The sequence below is a fragment of the Xiphophorus hellerii genome, chromosome 4 (assembly GCF_003331165.1).
Source record: "Xiphophorus hellerii strain 12219 chromosome 4, Xiphophorus_hellerii-4.1, whole genome shotgun sequence".
Taxonomy (NCBI): Eukaryota; Metazoa; Chordata; class Actinopteri; order Cyprinodontiformes; family Poeciliidae; genus Xiphophorus; species Xiphophorus hellerii.
This window is the reverse complement of record NC_045675.1, coordinates 21,281,952-21,305,306: the sequence shown is the minus strand read 5'-3', so window position 1 is coordinate 21,305,306 and position 23,355 is coordinate 21,281,952. Positions and strand designations below refer to the sequence as shown.

At 40.3% G+C, this 23,355-nt stretch overlaps 2 protein-coding genes across 4 annotated transcripts; one reads left to right on the top strand and one right to left on the bottom strand.

Moving 5' to 3' along the window:
- The first annotated feature begins 644 nt into the window (after nucleotides 1-644).
- Nucleotides 645-17,177, top strand: tpp2 (tripeptidyl peptidase 2). Of its 2 annotated transcripts, XM_032560491.1 has the most exons (29): nucleotides 645-928; nucleotides 2,424-2,552; nucleotides 2,704-2,799; nucleotides 3,077-3,181; nucleotides 3,298-3,422; nucleotides 3,525-3,688; nucleotides 4,200-4,354; nucleotides 4,673-4,749; nucleotides 4,841-4,968; nucleotides 5,047-5,295; nucleotides 5,405-5,520; nucleotides 5,613-5,784; nucleotides 5,877-6,034; nucleotides 6,116-6,192; nucleotides 6,279-6,385; nucleotides 7,497-7,651; nucleotides 7,741-7,857; nucleotides 7,946-8,046; nucleotides 8,132-8,228; nucleotides 8,307-8,444; nucleotides 8,556-8,800; nucleotides 8,993-9,071; nucleotides 12,221-12,259; nucleotides 12,614-12,765; nucleotides 12,849-12,945; nucleotides 13,035-13,165; nucleotides 13,258-13,513; nucleotides 14,351-14,470; nucleotides 14,585-17,177. In XM_032560491.1, exons 1-29 carry the CDS (start codon nucleotides 764-766, stop codon nucleotides 14,672-14,674), a joined length of 3,840 nt encoding a protein of 1,279 aa, XP_032416382.1. In that variant the 5' UTR covers nucleotides 645-763; the 3' UTR covers nucleotides 14,675-17,177. The 2 variants fall into 2 exon arrangements, with proteins under 2 accessions (XP_032416382.1, XP_032416383.1); XM_032560492.1 differs by lacking the exon at nucleotides 12,221-12,259.
- On the bottom strand, nucleotides 16,512-22,293 carry mettl21ca (methyltransferase 21C, AARS1 lysine a). Of its 2 annotated transcripts, none has more exons than XM_032560493.1 (8): nucleotides 22,163-22,293; nucleotides 21,898-21,999; nucleotides 21,560-21,720; nucleotides 20,968-21,085; nucleotides 20,228-20,890; nucleotides 19,423-19,571; nucleotides 19,210-19,327; nucleotides 16,512-18,423 (listed from the first exon to the last, which is right to left on the bottom strand). In XM_032560493.1, exons 2-8 carry the CDS (start codon nucleotides 21,989-21,991, stop codon nucleotides 17,981-17,983), a joined length of 1,746 nt encoding a protein of 581 aa, XP_032416384.1. In that variant the 5' UTR covers nucleotides 21,992-21,999; nucleotides 22,163-22,293; the 3' UTR covers nucleotides 16,512-17,980. The 2 variants fall into 2 exon arrangements, with proteins under 2 accessions (XP_032416384.1, XP_032416386.1); XM_032560495.1 differs by having other exon boundaries at nucleotides 21,898-21,960; nucleotides 22,163-22,253.
- Nucleotides 22,294-23,355: the final 1,062 nt, after the last annotated feature.

The following is a 23,355-nucleotide window of genomic DNA, read 5'->3' as shown; positions in this document are numbered from 1 at the left end:
TCTTGCAAATGAAAAAAGTGAGGAGAGGATGGGGTATTGCAGACTTTCTGCTTATTTACTTTTGAAGCAAATGAGAGAGTGCGCCAGCTGCACTACAACCAGGTATAGAGGCATAATTTGTGGTTATTTAACAGCTTCTACACTGTGAGCAATTTCCACATTAGCCCATATGCAATCTTTTCTAAAATATTAGATGCAGCAGAAACATAGAGTTAAAAAAAAAAACACCCTGAAAAGTCCCTGCAACCAAAAATGTCCACTAAGACTTTAATCCCATCTTTTAGTCAAATCCCCTGTGTGTGCTTCCACATGTAAACGAGAAAGACAGAACGAAAAAAATTATGTTAAGTTTTTGATCCCAACAAATTAGACATTGCTTTGTCTTTTCAGCCTGCTTTGATGTTGAAAGCTAATAATCACTTGCCCTCTTGTGGGAGTTATAATAATGATCTCCTCCCTTTTGATCAAACTAAGTTTGTGTGTTACAAAATATCCACGCATTCAGACTATATGCTATATGTAACAGACCATGTCAGACATATTAAAGAAATATGCTCAAAAATAACACGAGGTTAGTTATGATTGGCTCAAGCATGACATAAAAAACTTTTAAGTTCTGGTGGTGTTCCCCAGCGTGTGCAGAAAACAGCAAGCACTGCGCCTTTAATCAGCTCTCCTCCTCGTCTCACCCGCCGTGTTGCTCTCTTGTCTCTTCCCCATTTCGCTGCTTTGTTTTCATTGTCGCTCCTTTTTTATTTGGATCATGGCTGCTCATTCTACCGACGAACCGTTCCCTTTCCACGGGCTTCTCCCCAAGAAAGAAACCGGCGCTGCCTCTTACCTCACCAGGTTCCCCGACTATGACGGGCGAGGGGTGCTCATCGCTATCCTCGACACCGGCGTGGACCCCGGGGCCCCCGGCATGCAGGTGAATCTGCCCGGCTGCCTCGTGCTAGCGAAGACCGAGATGGTCGAAGCTAGCAATGCTAAAGGCCGGCGTTCCCAAATAGCATTTTTAGAACAATTAGCAAATATATTTTTATGACAGCCAAGTACATTTAAAGTCTGTTATGGCAATTGTTTTCTTGTGCTTATAAATTTTGTTTCAGAGCTACACAAGCGGGCTTTAAACTGTCTTTACATTTATTAATTAAGCATAAATGCTAACCGGGTAGCTAGCAACGTTTGTTCTTACGAAGTTGAAGTTGGTGTCCGAATCGTAGCTTTCAAAACCACTTAGAGCTTTTATTTGTTTTCTGGAGCATCTTAAATCAGCTCTGGCTCAAAGTACAAAGTGCTCGGACTTTTCAAAGCTGACCTGGATTATTGTATGCAAAGGAAGAATAAATGTACAATTTGAGATCTGCCAAACTTAATGTAGTTGTGACAACACTGTACAGGAGGTATTGCTATATACAGTATGTGCTTGCATTAGACGACCTAAAATGGGATCCAAAATTAAAGCTACTAAATACACTTTGAAAAATCGAACCTGTGAACCTGTCTGCACTGGTTACAAGTTCTTTAAAATTGGAAACAAGTAAATTGGCCACTTCGGTACTTTCATTTTAGGATTATGATGTTTTATGTGAAACTAAATGTCCCATTTAAACCACGTTAGATCAGGTACAATCTAATCATTGTAGTCTTGATGTTAGACCTGAAGGTTACTTTGAAGCTAAGGAACTGACCATGAACTGTTTTAAAGAATACAATGACTACAACATTATACAGGTTTGAGTATTGTTTACTAGGTGGATCTGGTCTAATGTGTTCAAGATGCAAAAGCACCATTGTGTATCTCAAATATCACAGCTGTGCCATATTGATGTCTAATTATTTTAAAGTATGATTGGTCAAATACATAGCAGGTTCCTTCAAAAACCCATAAAAATAGTTGTTTTTTTTCTTAAACACAAATGATGTGCTTTCTATATTTGAACAGTAAACTCAACTCAGTTGAGAAGAACTGTGTTTGACACTTCCCCCCCTCAATATTAGAAGAAATAGGAACACATCTTAATGATGTACTCTTTTTTTTCTCATGCAGGTTTTTATTTACAATGAAACCTGCAAATTAAAACACTGAACTAATATTTGGATGGAAGGATGGAAATTGTAGTCATTTAAATATGATCAATCAGCAATAAAACCCAAAATTATAAAAATTATAGCTGGTCTTTGAATGGTTAACTCAGCCAATAAGCAAATAGTTTATTTTAATGCTGTTTTTTGCTTAGATCACATTACTCCTTCTTCTATTATTATATTTAAACAAACTTCTGTAAAACTTTGGAAGCTTCTAAGTTATTCAGAATAGTATGTGAATATCTTAGCGTGTTCTGACTGTGCTAGTTTGTCAATGAACAAGGACTTGTCTAAATTTCTAGATCTATTTACTCTGTTTTGAACTGAATCTTTAGGTCACCACTGAGGGGAAACCAAAGATCGTGGACATCATTGATACAACAGGCAGTGGTGACGTGAACATGACCACAGCAGTGGAGCCTAAAGATGGGACAATCACTGGCCTCTCTGGAAGAACGCTCAAGGTTGGGGAAACACCATTATGATGTCCATATTTTTATTATTTGAATTCATAGCCACTTTCAACTGTGAAATTTTCTGTTTTGCATAGTGTCCTAAATCCAAGTTCACTTTTTGGTGATCTCGTCTCTCGCTGCGTCTTTTTATGTCTCTCAGATCCCTCCCGCCTGGGTCAACCCATCAGGGAAGTTTCGCATCGGAGTTAAAAATGGCTACGAGTTCTTCCCCAAGGCTCTTAAGGAAAGGATACAGGTAGGGAGATGTGACAATGATTGCTGCTCTAATTCTGTCAGAGATTTGATGTTTTATTACTTTTGATGTGCAGAAAGCACAACATCAAACGCGCAGGGAGTCGTGGCACACACACAAACGTTGGTGATATTTTAGCTGGTTAGAAAAGGCTGTGCATGGGGGAAAAAAGTTCTGATTTGAATTTAGATTTCTACATTTTAGTAAATATTACCAGCAGGGATTTGGTTTAGTAAGCTTCTTACTAAATCTGATATTTTTGCACATTTCTCCCTTTTAGAAAGAGCGAAAAGAAAAGATGTGGGACCCAGCACACAGAGCAGCCCTCGCTGAGGTCTGTCGCAAAACAGAGGAGTTTGACCTCGCTCATCCCACGCCTTCTCAGGTCAGATCCACAACACAAACTCTAAACCTAATGGTCCTGCTTGCAGCGACATGCCTCTGCTTGCTGTGATGATTCTCATATCTGGCTCTGACACATCCTTCATCTTCTCTCCTCAGATGGAAAAGCTGCAGAAGGAAGACCTGCAGTGTCAGTCAGAGCTGCTGGGATCTCTAGAGAAGAAGTACAGTGATCCCGGGCCAGTGTATGACTGTGTGCTTTGGCACGATGGCGTCACGTGGAAGTAAGTCGGCTCTTGTTTACATTCCCTCCTCATTATTTACTGGCATGCAGAAATAGCATGTCTATCATTTCCATTGTATAAGACTGTTTTTGTTGTTTTCAGGGCGGTAGTGGACACATCGGAGTGTGGAGAACTGTCCCAGTGCACCGTCCTGGGCTCATACAGAGAGAAACAAGAATATGCCACTTTAGGAAATGCTGAGATGCTTAACTATTCTGTTAACATATATGACGAAGGAAACACACTCTGCATCGTTACCAGTGGAGGTGAGTTACCCTAAAGCAGAATATCAGAGGTCTTTCTACCTTTCAGTCAGTTTAAATGCTTAATAGATTTATCACAGTTATTCCTGGAAATAGTGCAAAATTGTTAAATGAAAGAATTGCCAGCATCTGTTGAAGTCGACCAATATTTCATAACTCTGTGTTATCAGCTGACACACCACAATAAATAACTCAATTTACTTTTTAAAAGCTTCGTCGAGCTTTTGTGATTAGCCTGACATCATTTTTAAGTGACTCACTAATACTTAAAGTAAAAAAAAAAAACTTTTGAGTTTTTGTCCAAATATTAAGGTTGGTGTGACCCTGTAGCAATTTTGTATGGTGCATTTAGTTTTTGAGATGTGATATGAATTTTGAGTTTGTCTGGATAGTCAGGGTGGATGAAGATGAAAATTAGCTAATTTCTCAGTTTAGATCTAGATGTAAGCAGTTCATTGAGCATGATGTTGACTCCAAATTTTCTTCTCCAATCTGACTCTGTGCTCCCTTAAAGGGGCTCATGGGACCCATGTGGCGAGTATTGCGGCAGGTTACTTCCCAGAGGAACCAGAAAGAAACGGCGTGGCTCCTGGTGCCCAAATTCTGGCTCTGAAGATCGGAGACACTCGACTCAGCACCATGGAAACTGGCACCGGACTCATCCGAGCGGTATTCCTTCAAAAAGATACCTCAACATTAAAGCTGCATGATGCATCACAATCGAGACAGAAAATAATTATTACATTTTTTTTTTTAATTCCAGAATTTCATGAATTAACAATATATGTGGTGTGTTTGATGTGCTCTTATTGTTCTTAATGATTTAGCTTTGTAAGGAAAATCTTATTTAATTACAACCATTTTTTTAATAATGACAAAATACTGGTTATATGTTTTCCTAATATTGTGCAGACCTACATAATGTATACATTAAATGATGTTTTTGCACTAGTTTATTTCTGGTCTCTCTCTCTTTGTGTCTGAAAGATGATTGAAGTAATCAACTACAAGTGTGACCTGGTTAACTATAGCTACGGGGAAGCCACCCACTGGCCTAATTCAGGGTAAGAATAGCAGAGAGGGTCTCTAATTTTCCTGCCGTGTGTTTTGTTTTAGCATGCTGTTGCTAAGTGTCGTGGACCACTTGTCTTTCAGGAGGATTTGTGAAGTGATCACAGAGGCTGTGCAGAAGCACAACGTGATTTTTGTGTCAAGTGCAGGAAATAACGGCCCCTGTCTTTCTACGGTCGGCTGCCCAGGAGGAACCACCAGCAGCGTTATCGGTACGTTCTCTGAACGTGCTAAAAGTAGTCTTTGAATTTTCTTGACTTTTGCTCTAATTGCTACCGTCGTCCCTGTAGGAGTTGGCGCGTACGTGACTCCAGACATGATGGTGGCCGAGTACTCCCTGAGAGAGAAGCTGCCCCCCAACCAGTACACATGGTCATCCAGGGGTCCCAGTACCGACGGAGCCCTCGGGGTCAGCATCAGCGCTCCAGGCGGGGCCATCGCATCCGTACCCAACTGGACGCTCCGTGGCACCCAGCTGATGAACGGCACGTCGATGTCCTCGCCAAACGCCTGCGGAGGCATCGCGCTCGTTCTGTCAGGTGTGTTCTGGATTGCAGGGCTTGTAGTTGATTTGTAACATTGTTAGAAGTGAGTGATTTCAGAACTGAAGGTTCTGTGTGATTAACTTTTTTTTTTTAAATGAGAAAGGCCTGAAGCAGAGCGGGATCCCTCCCTCTGTTCCTGCTGTGAGGAGAGCGCTGGAGAACACCGCTCAGAAGGTCGATGACATTGAAGTGTTTGCACAGGGTCATGGAATAATCCAGGTATTTTTTATTTTTTACATCTTTTTTTTTTAAATCTTTCTTTAAACTTATTGTATTCTTTTGTAGTGAAGTAATTGCTTTCTTTCTCTCAGGTGGACAAGGCTTTAGACTACCTCACTCAGCACGCCTCATTACCCACAAGCCGCCTGGGCTTCTCGGTCAGCGTGGGTTCACAGAGAGGCATCTACCTCAGGGAACCAGTCCAAGTTCTCGCACCTTCTGATCACGGGGTTGGAATTGAACCCATCTTCCCAGAGAACACAGGTAGCACAACTGAATGGTTGGACTCAGTTTTACATCCTTTTATCTATAGTTTCTATTTGTTTTAAATATAATCTGTTCTTTTTGTTGAACAGAAAACTCCGAGCGAATTTCCTTGCAGCTACACCTGGCGCTAACATGTGCCGTCCCATGGGTCCAGTGCCCCTCCCATCTGGAGCTGATGAACCAGTGTCGACACATCAACGTCCGGATCGATCCCGTAGGACTGAGAGAGGGAGTCCACTATACCGAGGTGCGTGGATGGCAAAATGGAATGAATACAGCTTAAAAAAACGCTATCTTCTTTTTAAAATTGTTTTTAATTGTTTTTCAGGTTTGTGGTTATGATACAGCAGCCCCCACCTGTGGCCCACTATTCAGAGTTCCTATCACAGTTATCATCCCTGCCAAGTATGTTCTCACAATGTGTGGACTTCATCTTGGTTTTTCTGTTGTGGTTTTGGCTCTTATTCGTTTCTCCCTCTTTGCACCAACAGGGTGACTGATAGTCGTAATCAAGAGGTGCGATTCTCAGACGTCCACTTCAGACCCGGACAGATCAGACGCCACTTCGTCACTGTTCCTCAGGGAGCCTCCTGGGCAGGTCAGTTGCTCCGTGGTGGCAGCTGAGAATGTGTCTAACCAACACAGGCTGCTGGTCACTTTCTCATATTTTCCAAGACATGTTGCTGAAGATAAATAAAATGGTTTGTAGTATAAAACGAAAAAGCTGATTGTGATCCAGGATTTTTCTTCAAAGTTTAAAAAAAAAGTCCAATATTCTAGTCTTGTAGATTATTTGAGGTGGAGTTAATATATGCGGCTGTTCTGGAAGCGTACAAGGTAGACGGACCTTAGCCACAAAATGAAAGTGTTCATGATGGTAGAGTATAACATTGCTAGTAGATATTAACAGTCTACAATTTCACATGAGAGCGGTGTTAAATTTGATCCTGTTTTTTATTCAAGCCATCCAGTTTCTGTTACAATGTGGAGCTGAGTTGTTTTAAGGTTGCCATTTCATTCCAGTCAGTATATCACAAAAAGTTTCCGCGAAGAGTTCCTGAACGTTCTGTGATAGACGCTGCTTTCCGGGATCCATTTTATCTAAGCAGGACACGACTTGTGTCTATTTCCACTGTCGGTTCCACAACCCGCCTGTTGATGTAGATTATGTTGCCTGACACTTGGAGTGACTCCTCCTATAGGAACCAGATCCAGAATGCCAGGAGGTGTCAGACCAATGCTACATTAATCTCAGATTGTTTTACCGTGGTTATGGTTCAAAAGCCATGGATGTATGTTGGCAGAATAGATTTGACAAATTCTGACTGTGGGAGACAAAATCTAAATTAAAGTTTTAACTCGGATGAAGTTTGCGCTAATCTACAGTTGTGGCTCCTATAGTAGATATTCAATGGAGCACGTTATTTGGTACATAAAATAAAAAAAAGATGGCTCTTTACTACAATGTTGAATCAGAAGCTAACTTCAGCATCGTTTCAGGGTTTTTTTGAGTACAGATAATAAAACCCTACTAGATATTTATTTTGCATTTAAGTTTTAAAGATTTTAAAGTCAAACGAGCCCTGGATAAAATGAAAAAAAAAATAGATTTTTACATTCATAATTCCTATTAAAAGCTTGCAGGACAGAAAAACACACTGGGGTTTTTACTGTTTCATGATTTTCTTTTTTCCTGGTTTCCTCTACAGAGATCACTCTAACCTCCCATTCTGGAGACGTGTCCTCGAAGTTCGTTCTTCATGCGGTTCACCTGGTCAAGCAAAAAGCCTACAGAGCCAATGAGTTCTACAAGTTCTCCTCACTGCTAGAAAGAGGTTCTCTAACAGAGGCTTTTGCAGTGCTGGTATGTGGACGTTGCATTCAACTAAAAACACACCAGAATCAGCAGAAAACCTCTGTTTTATTTTCGGTGTGTTCCTGCCTTTTTTGCAGTCAGGTCGGGTTGTGGAGTTTTGTATAGCCCGCTGGTGGGCGAGCCTGGGCGACGTGACGGTGGACTACAGCATCTCCTTCCACGGCCTCAGCACTTCTCCTTCTCCTCTACACATTGTGAGAATAGTTCACACACACACACACCGGTACTATCAGAACAAGTATTGTTCTCTTTTGTTTCTGACTCTGTTTTGTCTCTCTGCAGCACGCCTCAGAGGGAGTGATGAGTTTTGACGTGTCATCACCCATGAGATATGAGGAGGTATCCCCCACTGTCACCCTGAAGTCATGGGTTCAGCCTCTGCGGTGTGTTCACACACGCACACCAACAACTTGTTCATCTATTAAAGTGCTGTTTTTTAATTATTTCTCATGTTGGTGTTTGTTTCAGGCCTCTAAGTTCAAAGATTAAAGCTTTGGGAGTTCGGGACATTCTGCCTAATAACAGGCAGCTCTATGAAATTATCCTCACCTACAACTTTCACCAGGTATCACCCAACTTTCTGCCCATCAGAGCCGATTAATCTGCCGTATGGATGCATAATCGTGCATTGCTCTGTCCTCAGCCTAAGAGTGGAGAGGTTACGCCCAGCTGCCCGACGCTCTGCGAGCTTCTCTACGAGTCTGAGTTTGACAGTCAGCTCTGGATGCTGTTTGACCAGAACAAGAGACTGCTGGGCTCAGGGGACGCCTACCCACACCAGGTTGGACATCTGTAGAAATTGCCCCTGCTATTAAAATAAATAAATAAATAAAAACTATAAATTATCTCTGAGAACTGTTATAGGGATTAATCACATTTATTTTCTCTCCAGTATTCCCTGAAGCTAGAAAAGGGGGATTACACGGTCCGTCTGCAGGTCCGACACGAGCAGTCCAGTGAGCTGGAGCGCCTGAAGGATTTGCCGTTTGTGGTTTCTCATCGTCTTTCCAACACTCTCAGTCTGGATGTGTATGAGTCACACCGCGCCGCCCTCATGGCAAAGAAGAAGGCCAACTCTGTTACTTTGTGTCCAGGGGCTACACAGCCTTTCTATGTCACCACCCTGCCAGACGACAAGTGAGTCACACAGTCGAGTGTTTCCTTTCACATTTCTAACAGAAGGAGATGATCTCTTTACTCGTTGTTGACGAAAGAGTTGTATTTCATCTTCATTTTTAATTAACACAGTATTCCTGTGACGCTTATTTTTTGTTCATCCTAATCCTAATTTCCTAATTTGTTCATCATAATTCATCCTTCATCCTTCAGGATCCCTAAAGGCACGAGTCCAGGATGTTACCTATCAGGCTCCCTCATTGTGCCCAAGAGCGAGTATGGCAAGAAAGCAGTGAGTGGCTCCATTCTTGAATTTTTTTGCTTCAAATGTTCAGTTGTGCTCTTCAGGACCAAAAAGTCATGTTGAGTTTCCATTTCAATTAAATTCAAAAATGGATTCAAAAAGGGAAATTAAATGTTGTTGTAGCTCATATTAAAGATTTTTCAAATGATTATTATATATGGAAATGTGAGACAATGACAGGTGTGTGCAAAACAAACTACTGGATGAAGGTAGTTTGTTTCAGAAGTGTTCAGAATGGACCAGCGTCAGGAAGTGTCCTGTAGAACCAGACTGACCACCACTGTCACCTGTTTTTGTTTCCTTCTCACTTGTGCACTTTGTTCTTTTTTTGTTTTGGTTTCTTTGGGTCTTTTATGGGTCATCAAGTTTCATAATAACCTTGAATAAAAATACCAGGATGTTTTAGCATTGAGGGCTCATTATTCTCACCGCTTCTAAAATAATTTGATTATTGTAGTTATAAGATTTCTTATTTTTATACACAGAAGTCCTTGCTAATTTTTGTCATCTTATTTACCAGTTGTTCATCTCCCAGCTTGATAATAGTTGGTTAATTAGTCAGGTTGTCTTCTTCTGTAGGGTCTGTGCTCATCTGATACTGCTTTTAAAGCAGGCTTGCATTAATAGGAGTGATGAGTGTGCTGTAGTTTCCACACTGTTTCACACAGCTAGATTTGGTTTTTGTAAGCGAGACAAAAGCGTAGCAACGTTCTTTCTGTCAGCTGACCAGCAGTGCACAGCAGCAGGTGAGGACTTGAGACAGTAGAAAAGGTCTGACCTCCAGTTTTAGCTTTTTAAACGCTTGATTTTTTTGTCAGTATACCTCGATAATGGTAATCGCCCATTCCTAGGAATGTATTTGATAAATTTTTTGAGTTTGGGAAGTTGCTCTAGGTGTAAACCCAGCAAATGAGACAAAAAACATGTTTTGACTGAGGGTTCCTGGAAATTTTAGTTTTGTCTCCTGAACTTCCTGTAACTTTTAATTTACCGTGGCTTTTTCTGAGTACATTTCCCAGAAAGCCTGGCGCTTTATGTATCCCCTGACGCTGAGCGGGTCGTGGGTCCAGCCGTTACAACAGCAGAGTTCAGAACGGGATTCTGAAAAATCTGACTATATGAATTAATTTGAAATTGTTTCATAGTGGTCACAGGCTAACACTCTAACCTGTGTGATAAGGAGTGGCTACATTGGATTATAAGCACACTGGACTGAACTTAACGCGGCTCCAGTTGAGATTACAATCGCCTGTCTAAAGTAATCATTTCTAACAATATCAGTGTTTAAGCTCCAAAACTGAATTAAAATCACTTCTGACTCAGAAGTTTGTAGTAATCCATAGCTTTTTAATAATTAAATATTGTTAGATGTGTCTCCTGTTCGTACCCTGCAGCAGCATTGCTCCATTCAAATTTAAGACCTGTGGATGATTAGTAATCCTGGATAGCTGTAGACCAGGTCTACTTTAATGTACGTAATTGAATTCAAATTCCATAAAACATGATAATGTTGATCAAGGGTGGTTAAGTTTAAAGGTTTGTGTTTGCACAAGACAATACTGAACTGCGGTTAACAGAAAATATGAGAAGGAAGTCCAGAGGTTTCCTCCTACTGAGAACCTCTGCCTTCAGTTCAGAGTCGGTCTGAAAACTCCTACCTCCCTACCAGGCCCGTTTTCAGGGTAGACTGCAACTTGTTTTAGTCTGCATTGGTCCTGGGGGAGCTAATCTGCCCCAGAGAATTACCCCTGCAACTGCAGTGGAAACGGACCTTGCCAGAGTTGGCTTATGTTGGATTTAGCTGCATTTTATGTGACGGTGTAAAGATTAATTTGTTCTGGGCCACAACTAATAACTCCAGCTAATCCAATGAGAATTGTTGGTGTCAATACTTGATTTGCAATTACGGCTTAAAAGCGACTGACGTCAAACAGCTGTAAAATGGCTAAATCTGAAGATGGAAATCTTTTTATCATGAAAAAACAAAGAATAGGTGACTAGGCACTATGGAGACTCAGTACCTGTTACCTGGTGAATTTCACAGAGAAAATGTATATTTCTCAGAGATTCAGTTTGAGGTGTTCTAGAATAAAATGTATAAGTTAAAAATTAGTCTGCATTAAAAAAGCAGTGTTTGCATTCCAGGCAGATCTGTATTATGCTGAGTTTTTCTTTCTTTTTTTTCTTTATTCATAATTGGGATCCTTGTTAGCATTTTTTTTTTTTCTTTCCCCAAACTTTGTTGTCCTGCTTGTTTTTCACATCTGGCTGGTTGGTTTAACTCCTGTGGGAACGCAATTTAATACAGACTGTAAGACTTAACTTTTGCTTTGGGTTGGGAATTTTGGGGTTGCACAATATCTGGAAAATGTTCAACTGTGAGATTATTCCTGGACTTGGCGATGGTGATTTTGATTGACCCAAAGTTTCCTCACTTTTACTTTCTTCTTCATCTTCCCAGTTTAAGCAATTCAACCACCTAAAACACACATGTTGCACATCAGGGGCAGGTAGAGAACGCTCAGCTTCCCAAATACATCATTGGCTCACAAAGTGAGAATGTGACACTTAAAATATGACATCCTACTAAATATTGCACCCAGTCTGTCCTCTGATTGTGATAAGGCAATGACTGATTTAATTGATATATTATTCAACTGTGCCGAACACTGTCATGTAAAATTTTTTGCCTTCCTCTGGTTTTTGTGTTTTAATTTTGTTTTATAAACAATCGGGGGATATATATGGGTTGCACTGTGTAGCACCCTTATGGTGTATTGGCTTCTGTTCTCAAAATATTCGATCGGCAACAAAATGAATCTTTCATCCTTTTTCCTACATGTTTAATTTTAAGGAGATGCTATTGCCTTTGGGCTGCCAGCTTTATTTTATTTATTTATTTTTTAAATATTCTGTAACTTTTATTTGTGTCTTAACAAAAGTAAACAGATCTATTAGACAAGGTTAGGAGAAACACCAAAGATCATAGTAAATTGCATTATATTTATACTGTTTGAGTTATATCTTTAGCAATGAGACCCTGAGTCTCTGGCTGAGGATGAAAGACGAATGAAAACATCCTTTTTGGCTGGTGTTTGTGTTATCTGTTCCTTACTGTGTGTTATTTTGACCACCAGGGGCAGGCCTCTGCAAAACGACAAGGAAAATTTAAAAAGGTACTGGACAAGTTAGAACCACAGAGCGCCTGCTGCTCTCCTTACTTTGGGAAATGACTTATTTTCTGTAAAACATCTTCATCTATCATGTCAAAGCATGTTGATGTGTTAGGAAATATACGCAAGTGTTAAAGCTGTTTTTATGAATTAGTTATAAGGTTTTCTGGTGGTCTGTAAAAGTATTGATAGTACTACTTTAAACCTTCACTACTGGATAATTTAAAAGCATTTTCACTTCAGTGATCTATGGAGCAAAGACTATCTGAAGACATGACATTGGTAGGAAGAGAGAGTATTTGAGAAGTTGAAGATATATATTCAATCATACTTTGTTTTACTTGTGTCTTGGTGTAGGACATAGTTCCAGTCATCTACCATCTAATCCCTGCCCCAAACAAATCAAAGAACGGTGGGAAGGAGAAGGACAAGGATGGAGACAAAGAGAAGGATTTGAAGGAAGAGTTTGCAGAAGCTGTGAGGGATCTAAAGATTCAGTGGATGACAAAGTAAGCTATGTTTCTCTCGCTGGTTTCATACCACACAGCCTCTTTATTTCTCTGGAATTTATCTGTCGTTTTTGGCTCTTCAGGTTGGACTCGAGTTCCATCTATGATGAACTGAGGGAAAACTACTTGGATTACCTTCCACTTCATGTGCAAAGACTGCATCAGCTGGACTCAGAGAAGGTAAACAACGACAGGAAACAGGGTTGGTAAATAGTTGCATCAAAGCTGTGCAGAATCCTCGTACGGAATCTCTCCCCGTTTTTGTTAAGGAACGAGTGAAGCGCCTCAGAGAGGTTGTGTCTGCAGCAGAGATCGTCATGTCCCACATCGACCAAACGGCGCTGGCTGTGTATTTCACCATGAAGACAGACCCTCGGCCGGACGCTGCCTCCATCAAAACGTAAGCATCACTTTCACACAGGTTTTTGACAAAGACTGGGTTGATTGAGGCAGTGTGAACCCACCTCCTCTATAAAACATTTTGTTTTTCAGTGACATGGAGAAGCAGAAGTCGTCTCTTCTGGACTCCCTGTGTAGAAAAGGCTGCGCTTTGGCCGACCAGCTCCTGCTGCCGTCCACGCTGCAGAGCGGCGCCGGGGCTGTTGCTACAGAGCAAGCTGCGGCAGGAGAGGAGGAGGTCGGGGAGCAGTTGGCTAGCAGCTCTGACGACCCCCTGGACAACACTTCAAATGCCCTGATGGACACATTCTGGGAGGTGCAGAAGTGGGCGGAGCTAACTGACTCAAAGGTGAGAATTTTAAATAAATCAAACGGGTTGTTTGGGGCAAATTATGCATTTTATTTCTTGACTTTTTTTGTGTGTGTGTGAATTTTGGACAAAAGGACAAAACGGATGCCATGGCAACCAGTTGAAAAGCAATTGTTGTACTACAATGTAATGTAGAGATCAAATAAGGTTACGTAAAACATTGAGAATATTCAGGAAACTAGAAAACATCAAGATGAAAGAAAAATTATTCAGTCCTACTCGGAATCCAGCTGCTTTATGTGCTGTTGTGTTCTGTACCTGGAAAAGGACTGGAAGTCATGGATTCTGTGCCGAAAAGTTATTTTTTAACAATCTGCTGCGCCTTTCAGTAAGACTGAATACATCTTCATTTGATCAATTTGTAAAGATGAACTATTGGATTAATCTTAAAACCAGCATGTTAGGTTGTGCTTCCTAAACACAGCAATCAAGGTGAGAATTTTGTATTTTAGACACATTCAGTGGTGTTATTTGAGGCCACCTTATTGACAGAGTGATGTGTCATTTTAGGAGAGTTTAGCATAGTCACTGATTTGCTAAACTCAAAGCAAATCAGTGCTTTGATAGGTATATCATTTTCTGTTGACATACCTATCAACAGAAAGATATGTAGGTACATTCAAAAATAATTAATGCGTCTCCCTACTAATTTTCTTTCTTGTGATGAACTTGTCACTTGCTCAACAGTGAAAGAAAAGCCACAAATTCTGAAAGTTGATCCAAAATTATTTTGTTGGCTGAATTGAAGCTATAAGCTAGTTCAGAAAACATTTAACCTAACACTCTTTGTTCGTGATTTATTTTTATTTTTTTAAGGTTTTGACATTTTCATACAAACACGCCCTGGCAAACAAGATGTACGGCCGAGCCCTAAAATACGCCTCCAAAATGGTTGAGGAGAAGCCCAGTAAGGAGAACATGAAGAACTGCATCCAGGTATGAGAGTATCAATGATCGATGCTCAGCATGATGATAAAACATGTTTTCTACCAGTTTCTGGTGGTGTAAAAAAAAATTAAATCAAATCATCTCCTGGGTTTTGTTTTGCAGCTCATGCGTCACCTCGGCTGGACGCACTGCACTGCCTTCAGTGAGAACTGGCTCCCCGTCATGTACCCCGCAGATTATTCACCGTTCTAAGCACAAACAGGCACATGCATGGGACGGCATGACCTCCAACAGTCTGTAACAGGACGAATTTGATGACATGTCCCTCAGGGTCATATGGTCTATGCATCTGACCAACCAGCTGCCTCCGGAGACGTTTTCTTTTTAAGACATCAAACTAGGGTCTGACCCAGAGCGTCAATATTTTCATGCATGCCAAATTTTGTGAGGCGATGGGTTGTAAAACCAGTCGAGTCATAAATTTTGAATCCCCACCAACAGAAAAATATGGAGAACTATAATCTGTCCTGTGTTTTGCTTTTTCTTTGTCAACTACAAATTCAGAGGCTTAAATATCCCTTCCTCCCCAGCGTTCCTAACTCATTGCATTAAAAACCTCTCTTCATGTGTAAATACTGTAAAAACTGGCGTTGTGGACTCCAGGGATGCATCGGAAATCAGAGCAGAAAACTGTAAAAATCCGTTAAAATTACTTCAATAAGAGGAGAGACAGACTTGCTGCTGCAGAAACTCTCCTCCTGATGATCCCAAATGAAAAGCAGGGATTGGACTGATCACAAGCCCATTTTTCTTTTTTTTTTTTTTTTTTTTTGAATAGCTCCAGCCATCCTGGGTTGACAAGTCAGTCCTGTCTGTCTTTGAACACAAAAAATGTCGCGGTGCCTTTCAACCTATCTTACCTTTCAAGATGGAGCTAAACTAACGGTGGCAGAGATTTGTGCAGGAAAAGCTGCAGAGATTGTAGCATCCGTCCACCCTCGCAGTCGTTTCACTCATCAGCTTCTTTGAGTCAAGCCGCATGATTCATCCCAGCACCGTGTGCAGGCTTGACTCTTCCTGAGCGCCACATTTAGCCTCCATTTTTACCAGACCTCACTCTCAGAATGATGCAGTTTTTGGGCAGCAGTGGGATGTTCGGAACAGGTTACACAATCAAATTTCCACTCAGTATTGTTCAGCTTTCTCGGCAGCATTCAGAATGCTGCATATGTACACAGTGTCATAAAGTAATGTAAATACACTCGTACCATGAAAATATAAAGATGCAATAGGGATATAACAGAATTTATCTTAATCGATGTATTTTGCATATATGCATGTCTTCTAAGGTGTATGAAAAGTTAGTTTTGATGAGGAATCAGATTTTAGTTTCTTTCAATTTGACACATTTTTTTTTCCCTCTCCCCATGAATTATGCTTTGGAGAAACGTCAATGGTTGATGGGTGGGTGTGTGTATGAATTTATGTTGTCTACAAGAACATTTCTCCCTGCACAAGTGAGACAGCATTCTTCTTAATGGGACCCTAGCTGTTCAAAAGGACCACACCAGTAGTTTCAGCCTATTTTGAATAATTGTTTCACATAATATACTTAACATTAGAAATACTCATTTTTGACAATTGTGACTTGAGAGTTTTGATGCTTTCAATTTCGGATTTGATTCAATTGCCTTCAAAGCTTCAAAATACAGTTGCACTTTCCTTCATACATTGAAAGAGATATTGAAAGCCTAAAATGTATAAAATATTTACTCTTTGACCCTTAATAGTTACAAGAAATTATTTTAAAACCAGATAATCTAAAGATATTTTTGATTTGTCTGAACTTAATACTGGTTTGGTCCTTCTGGAAATGTCTCACCTGAAGTTACAGATGAGGGCTATGTGATTAAATTTAATTTTCATGTTAATGATCCTCTTTGCTTTATAGTCCTAAAAGCAGAAGTGTTATCTTTTGCCCCTTTTCTTTGTGTAACCAAAGAAAACTTTTCTTGTTAAGCTGGATTCAATATCAATATGTTAAAGGAAAGAAACAAATATTTATTAGATGGGGGGGAAATTATTTCACTTTTTTTTTTAAAACTAGTAGTATAAATAAAGGCTTTGGTTTTATCTTTCATTGTTTTTAGCACACTGGCTGGAAAGTTGATGCCTAAGAATGTAAAGTATCTGCTTTTAGGGCCTCTTGTCTTCTGGAGTCTGATGGTGAATCAGTGGCGCGAGATTCTTGCGTTTCTGTTTAGCTTGAAACAGTTTCACTTTCTGCATTATTCGCAGCATAGACCACTTCTAGCTCTTGGAAGGAATCCTTTGCGAGAGTTAGCCTCTTTATTAATATCCCTTTTCATTGAGTTTCCTGTTTGAACATATGCTGTGCACAACAGTATGCGTTGCCAATTACAGTCTCTCCAAAAATGGCCTTAAGTTTTCACCACAAGACTTCACCTTCGACCTCTGACACCAAACATATCTATTGCCGTTGCTCCTCTGGTGTTCATAAGAACTTCACGAATGCTTGCTATGGATGCTGTGGATGTTGTTTATATTTATAGCCATAAAAATCTATCAAATGCTATTTCATCACAGAATGTTATGAGTTAAAGCTGTATTCTCTATATCATTTTATATCCTTTCTGGATCATGTGGGAAAGACCTGAGCCACTGTTAAACTATTTTGTGCTCACAAGAAAAGTCACAAACAAGAAAGTTCACTGAATAAAAATATTTAAAACGGGCTCACATGTCACTTTTCTGTATTACGAGTCTGAAAAATATAAAAGACGAGAAGAATTCACATTGTCCACATAGCTTGAGCCATTAAAAGTAGTTTGTTAAACAAAAAGGCATTGAACCTCCAAATAGACAAGGATTTCTATAATAGGTTTCCCCAGTACAGTGAGCTTCATTATTGCAACTAGACCATTGCATCTTCAATAAGATTTAACCGGAAAAGGGGAAGTATATTCTCCTATTTATCTGATACCCAGCAAGTCTGACCACCTCCTATAAGAGCAGAAGGTCTGGATGTTTGGAGGATACAGATGTGTGTTAACACAACGTGAACATGGAAACTACATTGACTTTAAAGAAGCATCTGTTGATGCTTATCAATCTAGATTTTAAGGCTATTTCCAATCAATTCTGTAATTCACAAGTGGAAATCATTTAAGACATGCCAGCAAATTCACTTCAGGATGAACTCAAATGTTTGTTTCTAGTAAAACAACTTCTGTCGTAAAGAAAATACAACAGGTCATGTTAAGTTTGTAAAGTGGCATCTGGTTGCCAAAGTAAAGCTTGCCAAGACCACTATTCTAAATATTTTGATACTAAGCTGACATTTAAACGTTTCTTCAGGTTACTGAAGCCAACAATCTTTGACCTAAACATGTCTTCCATACTGAGTCTCGAGCAAAACATTTGTAAACTGATCTTCTTGCATGTTTGCCAACCTTTAACAAAGTTAGTGGGTATCTGACGACATTTGAAAAAACTGAATCACAAAGAAAGGTTCAACATTAAGTCCTTTAAACCTCCTTAGGCTTTGAGCCTGCATCCTGTAGGCCTACTCAGTCTGTTCCGGTCACCTTCATCTCCTTCCCTACTCATTGCCATGAAGATCTTCATCTCTCCTTCTTCGACCAGTAGACTTGTGTGGAAGGCTTTCTTAAAGTTCTCCGTGAACACTAGATCGGACTCAAGTCGGACCTTGTTGGCCCAGATCAGTGTTGTTCCTGGTTTGCAGAAATGCTTCATGGTGACCAAGAGCTCATCCAGGAAGTCATGATGGTAAACCACGTCGGCTGCCAGGACGTAGTCATACCTGTAGACAGACGAAGGGTAGGTGCTCTCCAGGTCATAGCCCCAGGACAAAGGTGCCACTTGGGGTGTGTGTCTGCAGAGACCCCTGGTGTTCCTCATTAAGTTGGCTTGAAGGTTCCCTAATATCTCTGGAAGGTCTGTGGCTGTGACTGAAGCTCCTGTTGATACAGAAAGAAAGGAATGTCATTTGTAAAATATTATGATTCTGTTAACAGCAACACAGGTCCTTGTTTAAGGTTGCCCTGTAACACGAAGTTGCTGAAGTGGTCTATGACTGTGTCTCCCAATACTGGGGGATGCTTTTAAAGCTACACAGTCTTTGTACAACCAAAGCAAAAACTGTGTCTGCATTCTCATGCTAGGGTTGGGCTTGTTTCTGGTACAGGAGGTGAAGTCTACCCCTTGTCCCTCATCTGTTTGTGGCGTTTATGGACGCATTTTCAAGGCGTAGTGGTGGAGACTTGAGTGTCTTGTCTTGAATCATGACTAACAGAAAAAAATAATCTATAAACAATCTAAAATGAACTTCCCTCATAAGGTGGCTGAACTCACCCTTAGAAATGGCGAGAAGTTCAAAGTAGAGTGGCTACTCCATCATATCAAAAAGAGTCAGCTGAGGTGGTGTCTGCATATGATCAAGATGCCTCCCCAGTGCCTCACTTAGTTTTGCCCCCTCTTCAATTTGCAGACCCGGAACATGTCAGAGGGAATATACTGTATATCCCTTCTGGCCTTTGGATCCCCAATCTAACACTGGAGAGTTCCACCTTTGTGAGGGATGTCTGTGTGTCCGTTTGGGTCTGCTATCTCACTGCCAAAAATATCTATCTATTCATTCATTCATTGTGAAACAGTATTACAATCAGATCAGAGATTTTTTTTTTGGTCTTGTTCATTGTGTCCTGTTTATGTTTAACACCATAATGAGTCTAGTGGCTGCTCACCCAGTAGACTGGCCACAATAGCTACCAATCCTGTTCCTGATCCCAGTTCCAGCACCCCCTTCCCTCGCAGGTCCACTGTGTCCCTGTTGTTGTCAAGGAAGGAGCACAAAGCCAACGCCTGCAAGTTGAAGAAAACACTGCTGATATGACGTTAAGCTAAAGAAGGTTATATGATTTTTTTTACTGTAGCAAACTGTTATCAGAAACACTCACAGCTGGCCACATCATTGCTCCAAATGAATCTATGGATTCATAAATGACGATGTCCTGCCCTACGTAATGGTAGATGTCTTTGTTAACGCGGAAAATGATGTTTGGAACCCATTTCTGCCTTACAACTGTCTGGTCCGAAGACTCCTGTTCTGAAGAGACCAACAGACACATGGTGTAGCTCAGAAAGCATGAAACAAAACATAAGGCTTAAGTGTAGAGTATAAAAACATTTAAAATATATGCATATATGTAAATGCATATATATTGCATTTACAATATATATGTAAATGCACATTTACATATATATTGTAAATGTGCATTTACAATATATAAATGCACATAATATGATATTGTTTTTGACTAAATAAGCTCAGTGCCATTAAAAAAACAAGTCTCTCTCCCTTCCTTGAGATCTGAGATACTCTACACCAGGGGGCCCAGCAACCCAACCCTCTGTGCTATCTCAGGACAGCTAGTTATACCTTTGGCTTCACTATGTTTTGGCCTTCTCTTGAATCTCAGATTTAGTTTGCAGCACTCCTGACATTCTCATTAAGGCTGTTTGTTTCATTTTATAGACTGCTGGCAAACTAACACACCAGTCTAGAGAAGAACAGCATTTTAAACACAACAAGGACCTAACAACTCAAAATCCAGACCTGTTTTGTATGAAATAAATTATCCCTGTGAATTACTTTCTTTTTTTTTTTCAAACTAAACTTGAGCTTGTTGAACATCTGTAATGTGCAAACAGTGCTGACACATCCGTTGGTACTTAAATTATTTGTGTGCGAAGATAACTCACCAGAAATGTTGTCATTGCTTGCAACAGTCTCATTTTGCTCATCTGTTTCATCATCTTTGGAGGTCACAATTTCCTCTTCCTCCTCATCACTTTCAAACTCTTCGTCTTCTTCCCACTCCTCCTCATTGTAATTGTCCAGTATATCAGCTCTCACCTCTGTACAGGCACAGGAGGGTTTGTCTTCACCCTTGTCTTTGTGGCTTTCTTCCTCCACAGTCTTTCCATCTTCTTCTCCCAACAGATCTTGGATTTCCAGTCCCTGATCTACTTCATCATCTCCTTCCCTACTAGTTGCCATGAAGATCTTCATCTCTCCTTCTTCGACCAGTAGACTTGTGTGGAAGGCTTTCTTAAAGTTCTCCGTGAACACTAGATCGGACTCAAGTCGGACCTTGTTGGCCCAGATCAGTGTTGTTCCAGGTTTGCAGAAATGCTTCATGGTGACCAAGAGCTCATCCATAAAGTCATGATGATAAACCACTTCGGCTGCAAGGATGTAGTCATACCTGTAGACGGACGAAGGGTAGGTGCTCTCCAGATCATAGCCCCAGGACAGAGGTGTCACCTGGGGTGCATGTCGGCAGAGACCCCTGGTGTTCCTGCACAGGTTGGCTCTAGTGTTACTCAAAACCTCTGGAAGGTCTGTCGCTGTGACCCAACCACCTGAAAATACAGACCTCTCAAAGCAATCGCATGCGTTCATTGTCAGTCAATGCAGACAGATTCACATTCACTCATACCGAGAAGTGTCGCTACCACAGACACAAGACCAGTTCCTGCTCCAATCTCCAGGACAGTTTTGTCCACAAGATTCAGCTGGTCACGGTGAGTTTCAAGGTAGTGACAGAGAGCCAAAGCCTGGGAGAAACAACAATATTCCCACTGTCAGTGTGCAAACCCAAAGAATGAATGCAAAGTAAAACATATAATGTGGCAACTACCCAAATGTCCACTATAGCATAAATAACCTCTTTCTGCTAGTATGTTACAGCCAAACATGACATTATAGTCTTCAAACTTAATGTAGAAAAGGAAGTATAAATTGTAGATTTTTCCCTTTCTGTGTTGAAGGGAAAAATCTACACTGGGATGCAAAGAATTGGCAAGGTTCTCTTGGCTTTTTCAATCAAAACATTTATGAACATTTTGCAATGCCACAGTGCAGAGTGGATAACCTTAACTGACTCTACAATGAACATGAAGTGGCAAAATCAAAAATCTGTATCTGTCAGATCTCTTTAAGTCTCAGTGGTGTTTCTAAAGGGAAGCATGGCTGGCCTGTACTTCTCCACATACAAAATAAAACCTCAGAACCAGCACCAGCACACTCACCCCAGGCCATATCATGCCTGCAAATGAGTCAAGACCCTCTTCGATAACAATCTCATGGCCAGCGTAGCTGTACACCTCTTTGCCCATTCTGCTGTAAAAACACGGCAGAAAGGCTGTCGGTCGTTGCTTCCTGTCAGCTGATTCCTCTGTTTGTGCATCATCTGAAAGAAAGAAAGAAAGAAAGAAAGAAAGAAAGAAAGAAAGAAAGAAAGAAAGAAAGAAAGAAAGAAAGAAAGAAAGAAAGAAAGAAAGAAAGAAAGAAAGAAAGAAAGAAAAATGATAGTTTCAGATGTATTGTGGAGTGAGTCAAACACAGAAACCACATTGGTTACAGTTACCTTTATCCTCCTCTTCATTTTCTTCAGCCTCATCTTCATCCTCTGTTCTGGCAAAGCTTGTTTCTTCCACAAATGGTGAACACAAAGTTTCCATATAAAATCCTTTGTGTTGTTAGAAAGAAGGTCGTTTATATTTAATTTGAATTTGTAATTATTATGAGTAAACATAACTATGATTAAAGCAATGTTAAATTGTTAAATGTTAAATTTCTTTTTTCTTCAACTCAGCTGTATTTATATCATTACTCTTTTTCTGGTTTCTTACCTGTTAGTTGTGATCCAATTCTGCTTTAATTCCCACGAAAGAGCACCCCAACTGTGTCTGAATACTATGGACTGCGATGTTATAGAGGCTCAGCATCCAACAGGACACTCCCATCATCATTACAAGGGCAGAAGGGTATTTTTAGAGCTGCGCTCATTAGGAATAAACCTCGTGAGGAGCAGAGAGCCCAAAGTGTCAAATGCACAAACAAAGAGGAGACGGAGGAGGAGCAAACAGGAAGAAGGGCAGGTCAAGTAAGCCGAGTTTTTTGCTTCAGGACGTGTCTGCTGGTGGTCCATCTGCAGAGAGCCAGATAGCGGGGGTCCTTAGCCCTTAAAATAATCTGATATAAAAAGGAGGAATGTTATACCTACAAAAAATGACGTTTGTTAAGGTTCAGAACAGTCCTAATAAATTATGGCCGCGCAACGGTTTTAATCGGTTGACTCTATCTAATAGAAAAAACCTAAACGACATAGCACGGGTTTTCACTGTGCAGAAAACCAACCCAGGATATGATTTATGTTTGACATGATAGCATCTTGGCAGAGAGTGGATGTTGTCACTGACCTGTTGACTCCATTTGACAAACAGAAGCAGAAACGGATATACACCGAATATGTCATGATAGAAGAAGTTACCTGCATTATTGTGCTATGATGACAATCACATGAACTCAACACCTTCAAAGAGTATTTTGAAACTGTTACTTGTGACAGAAAAAGCAATTCATTTTGTAAGTGCGGCAAGCTCTCACTAGTCTAGCCCCTTAAAGCTCTTTCATACGCGACACATTTCTTCTAAAAAAAAAAAAAAAGAGGTCTTGAATCCGACGATCATCTTTAAGTCTTTACTGAACTTAAAAGAAAATAAAAATAACAAACAGATTCAAAACAAATAGAAAGTGACGGTCAAAAGACTGTGTTACTCTCAAGGTGCCAGACTTTTACAAAGAGCAAGTACTTTCGTCTTTCATAAACTAATTAGTCACTAACCAATCAAAAGGCACCATGTCATAAGCTCAAACACAATACAATTACAGACGCTTATCTTTTTCAAATAACAGAGTAAATACTTTAACTCACATAAACACAAAATAACATTTTGTATTAAGCTCCAAAAATGTATATATGGCTCCTACACATTTTAATGTTTTTTTAAAGGGAGAAACATTGCCCATATTGAAAAAAGGT

Coding starts and splice junctions, on each gene's coding strand:
- tpp2 (XM_032560491.1), top strand. CDS start 764: ATGGCTGCTCATTCTACCGACGAACCGTTCCCTTTCCACGGGCTTCTC. Junction 8,047..8,131: donor TCATGGGTTCAGCCTCTGCG/GTGTGTTCACAC, acceptor TGTTTGTTTCAG/GCCTCTAAGTTCAAAGATTA. Junction 14,471..14,584: donor ACATGAAGAACTGCATCCAG/GTATGAGAGTAT, acceptor TTTGTTTTGCAG/CTCATGCGTCACCTCGGCTG.
- mettl21ca (XM_032560493.1), bottom strand. CDS start 21,991: ATGGAAACTTTGTGTTCACCATTTGTGGAAGAAACAAGCTTTGCCAGA. Junction 21,086..21,559: donor CAGGCATGATATGGCCTGGG/GTGAGTGTGCTG, acceptor TGTTTCTCCCAG/GCTTTGGCTCTCTGTCACTA. Junction 19,328..19,422: donor GAGCAATGATGTGGCCAGCT/GTGAGTGTTTCT, acceptor TTCAACTTGCAG/GCGTTGGCTTTGTGCTCCTT.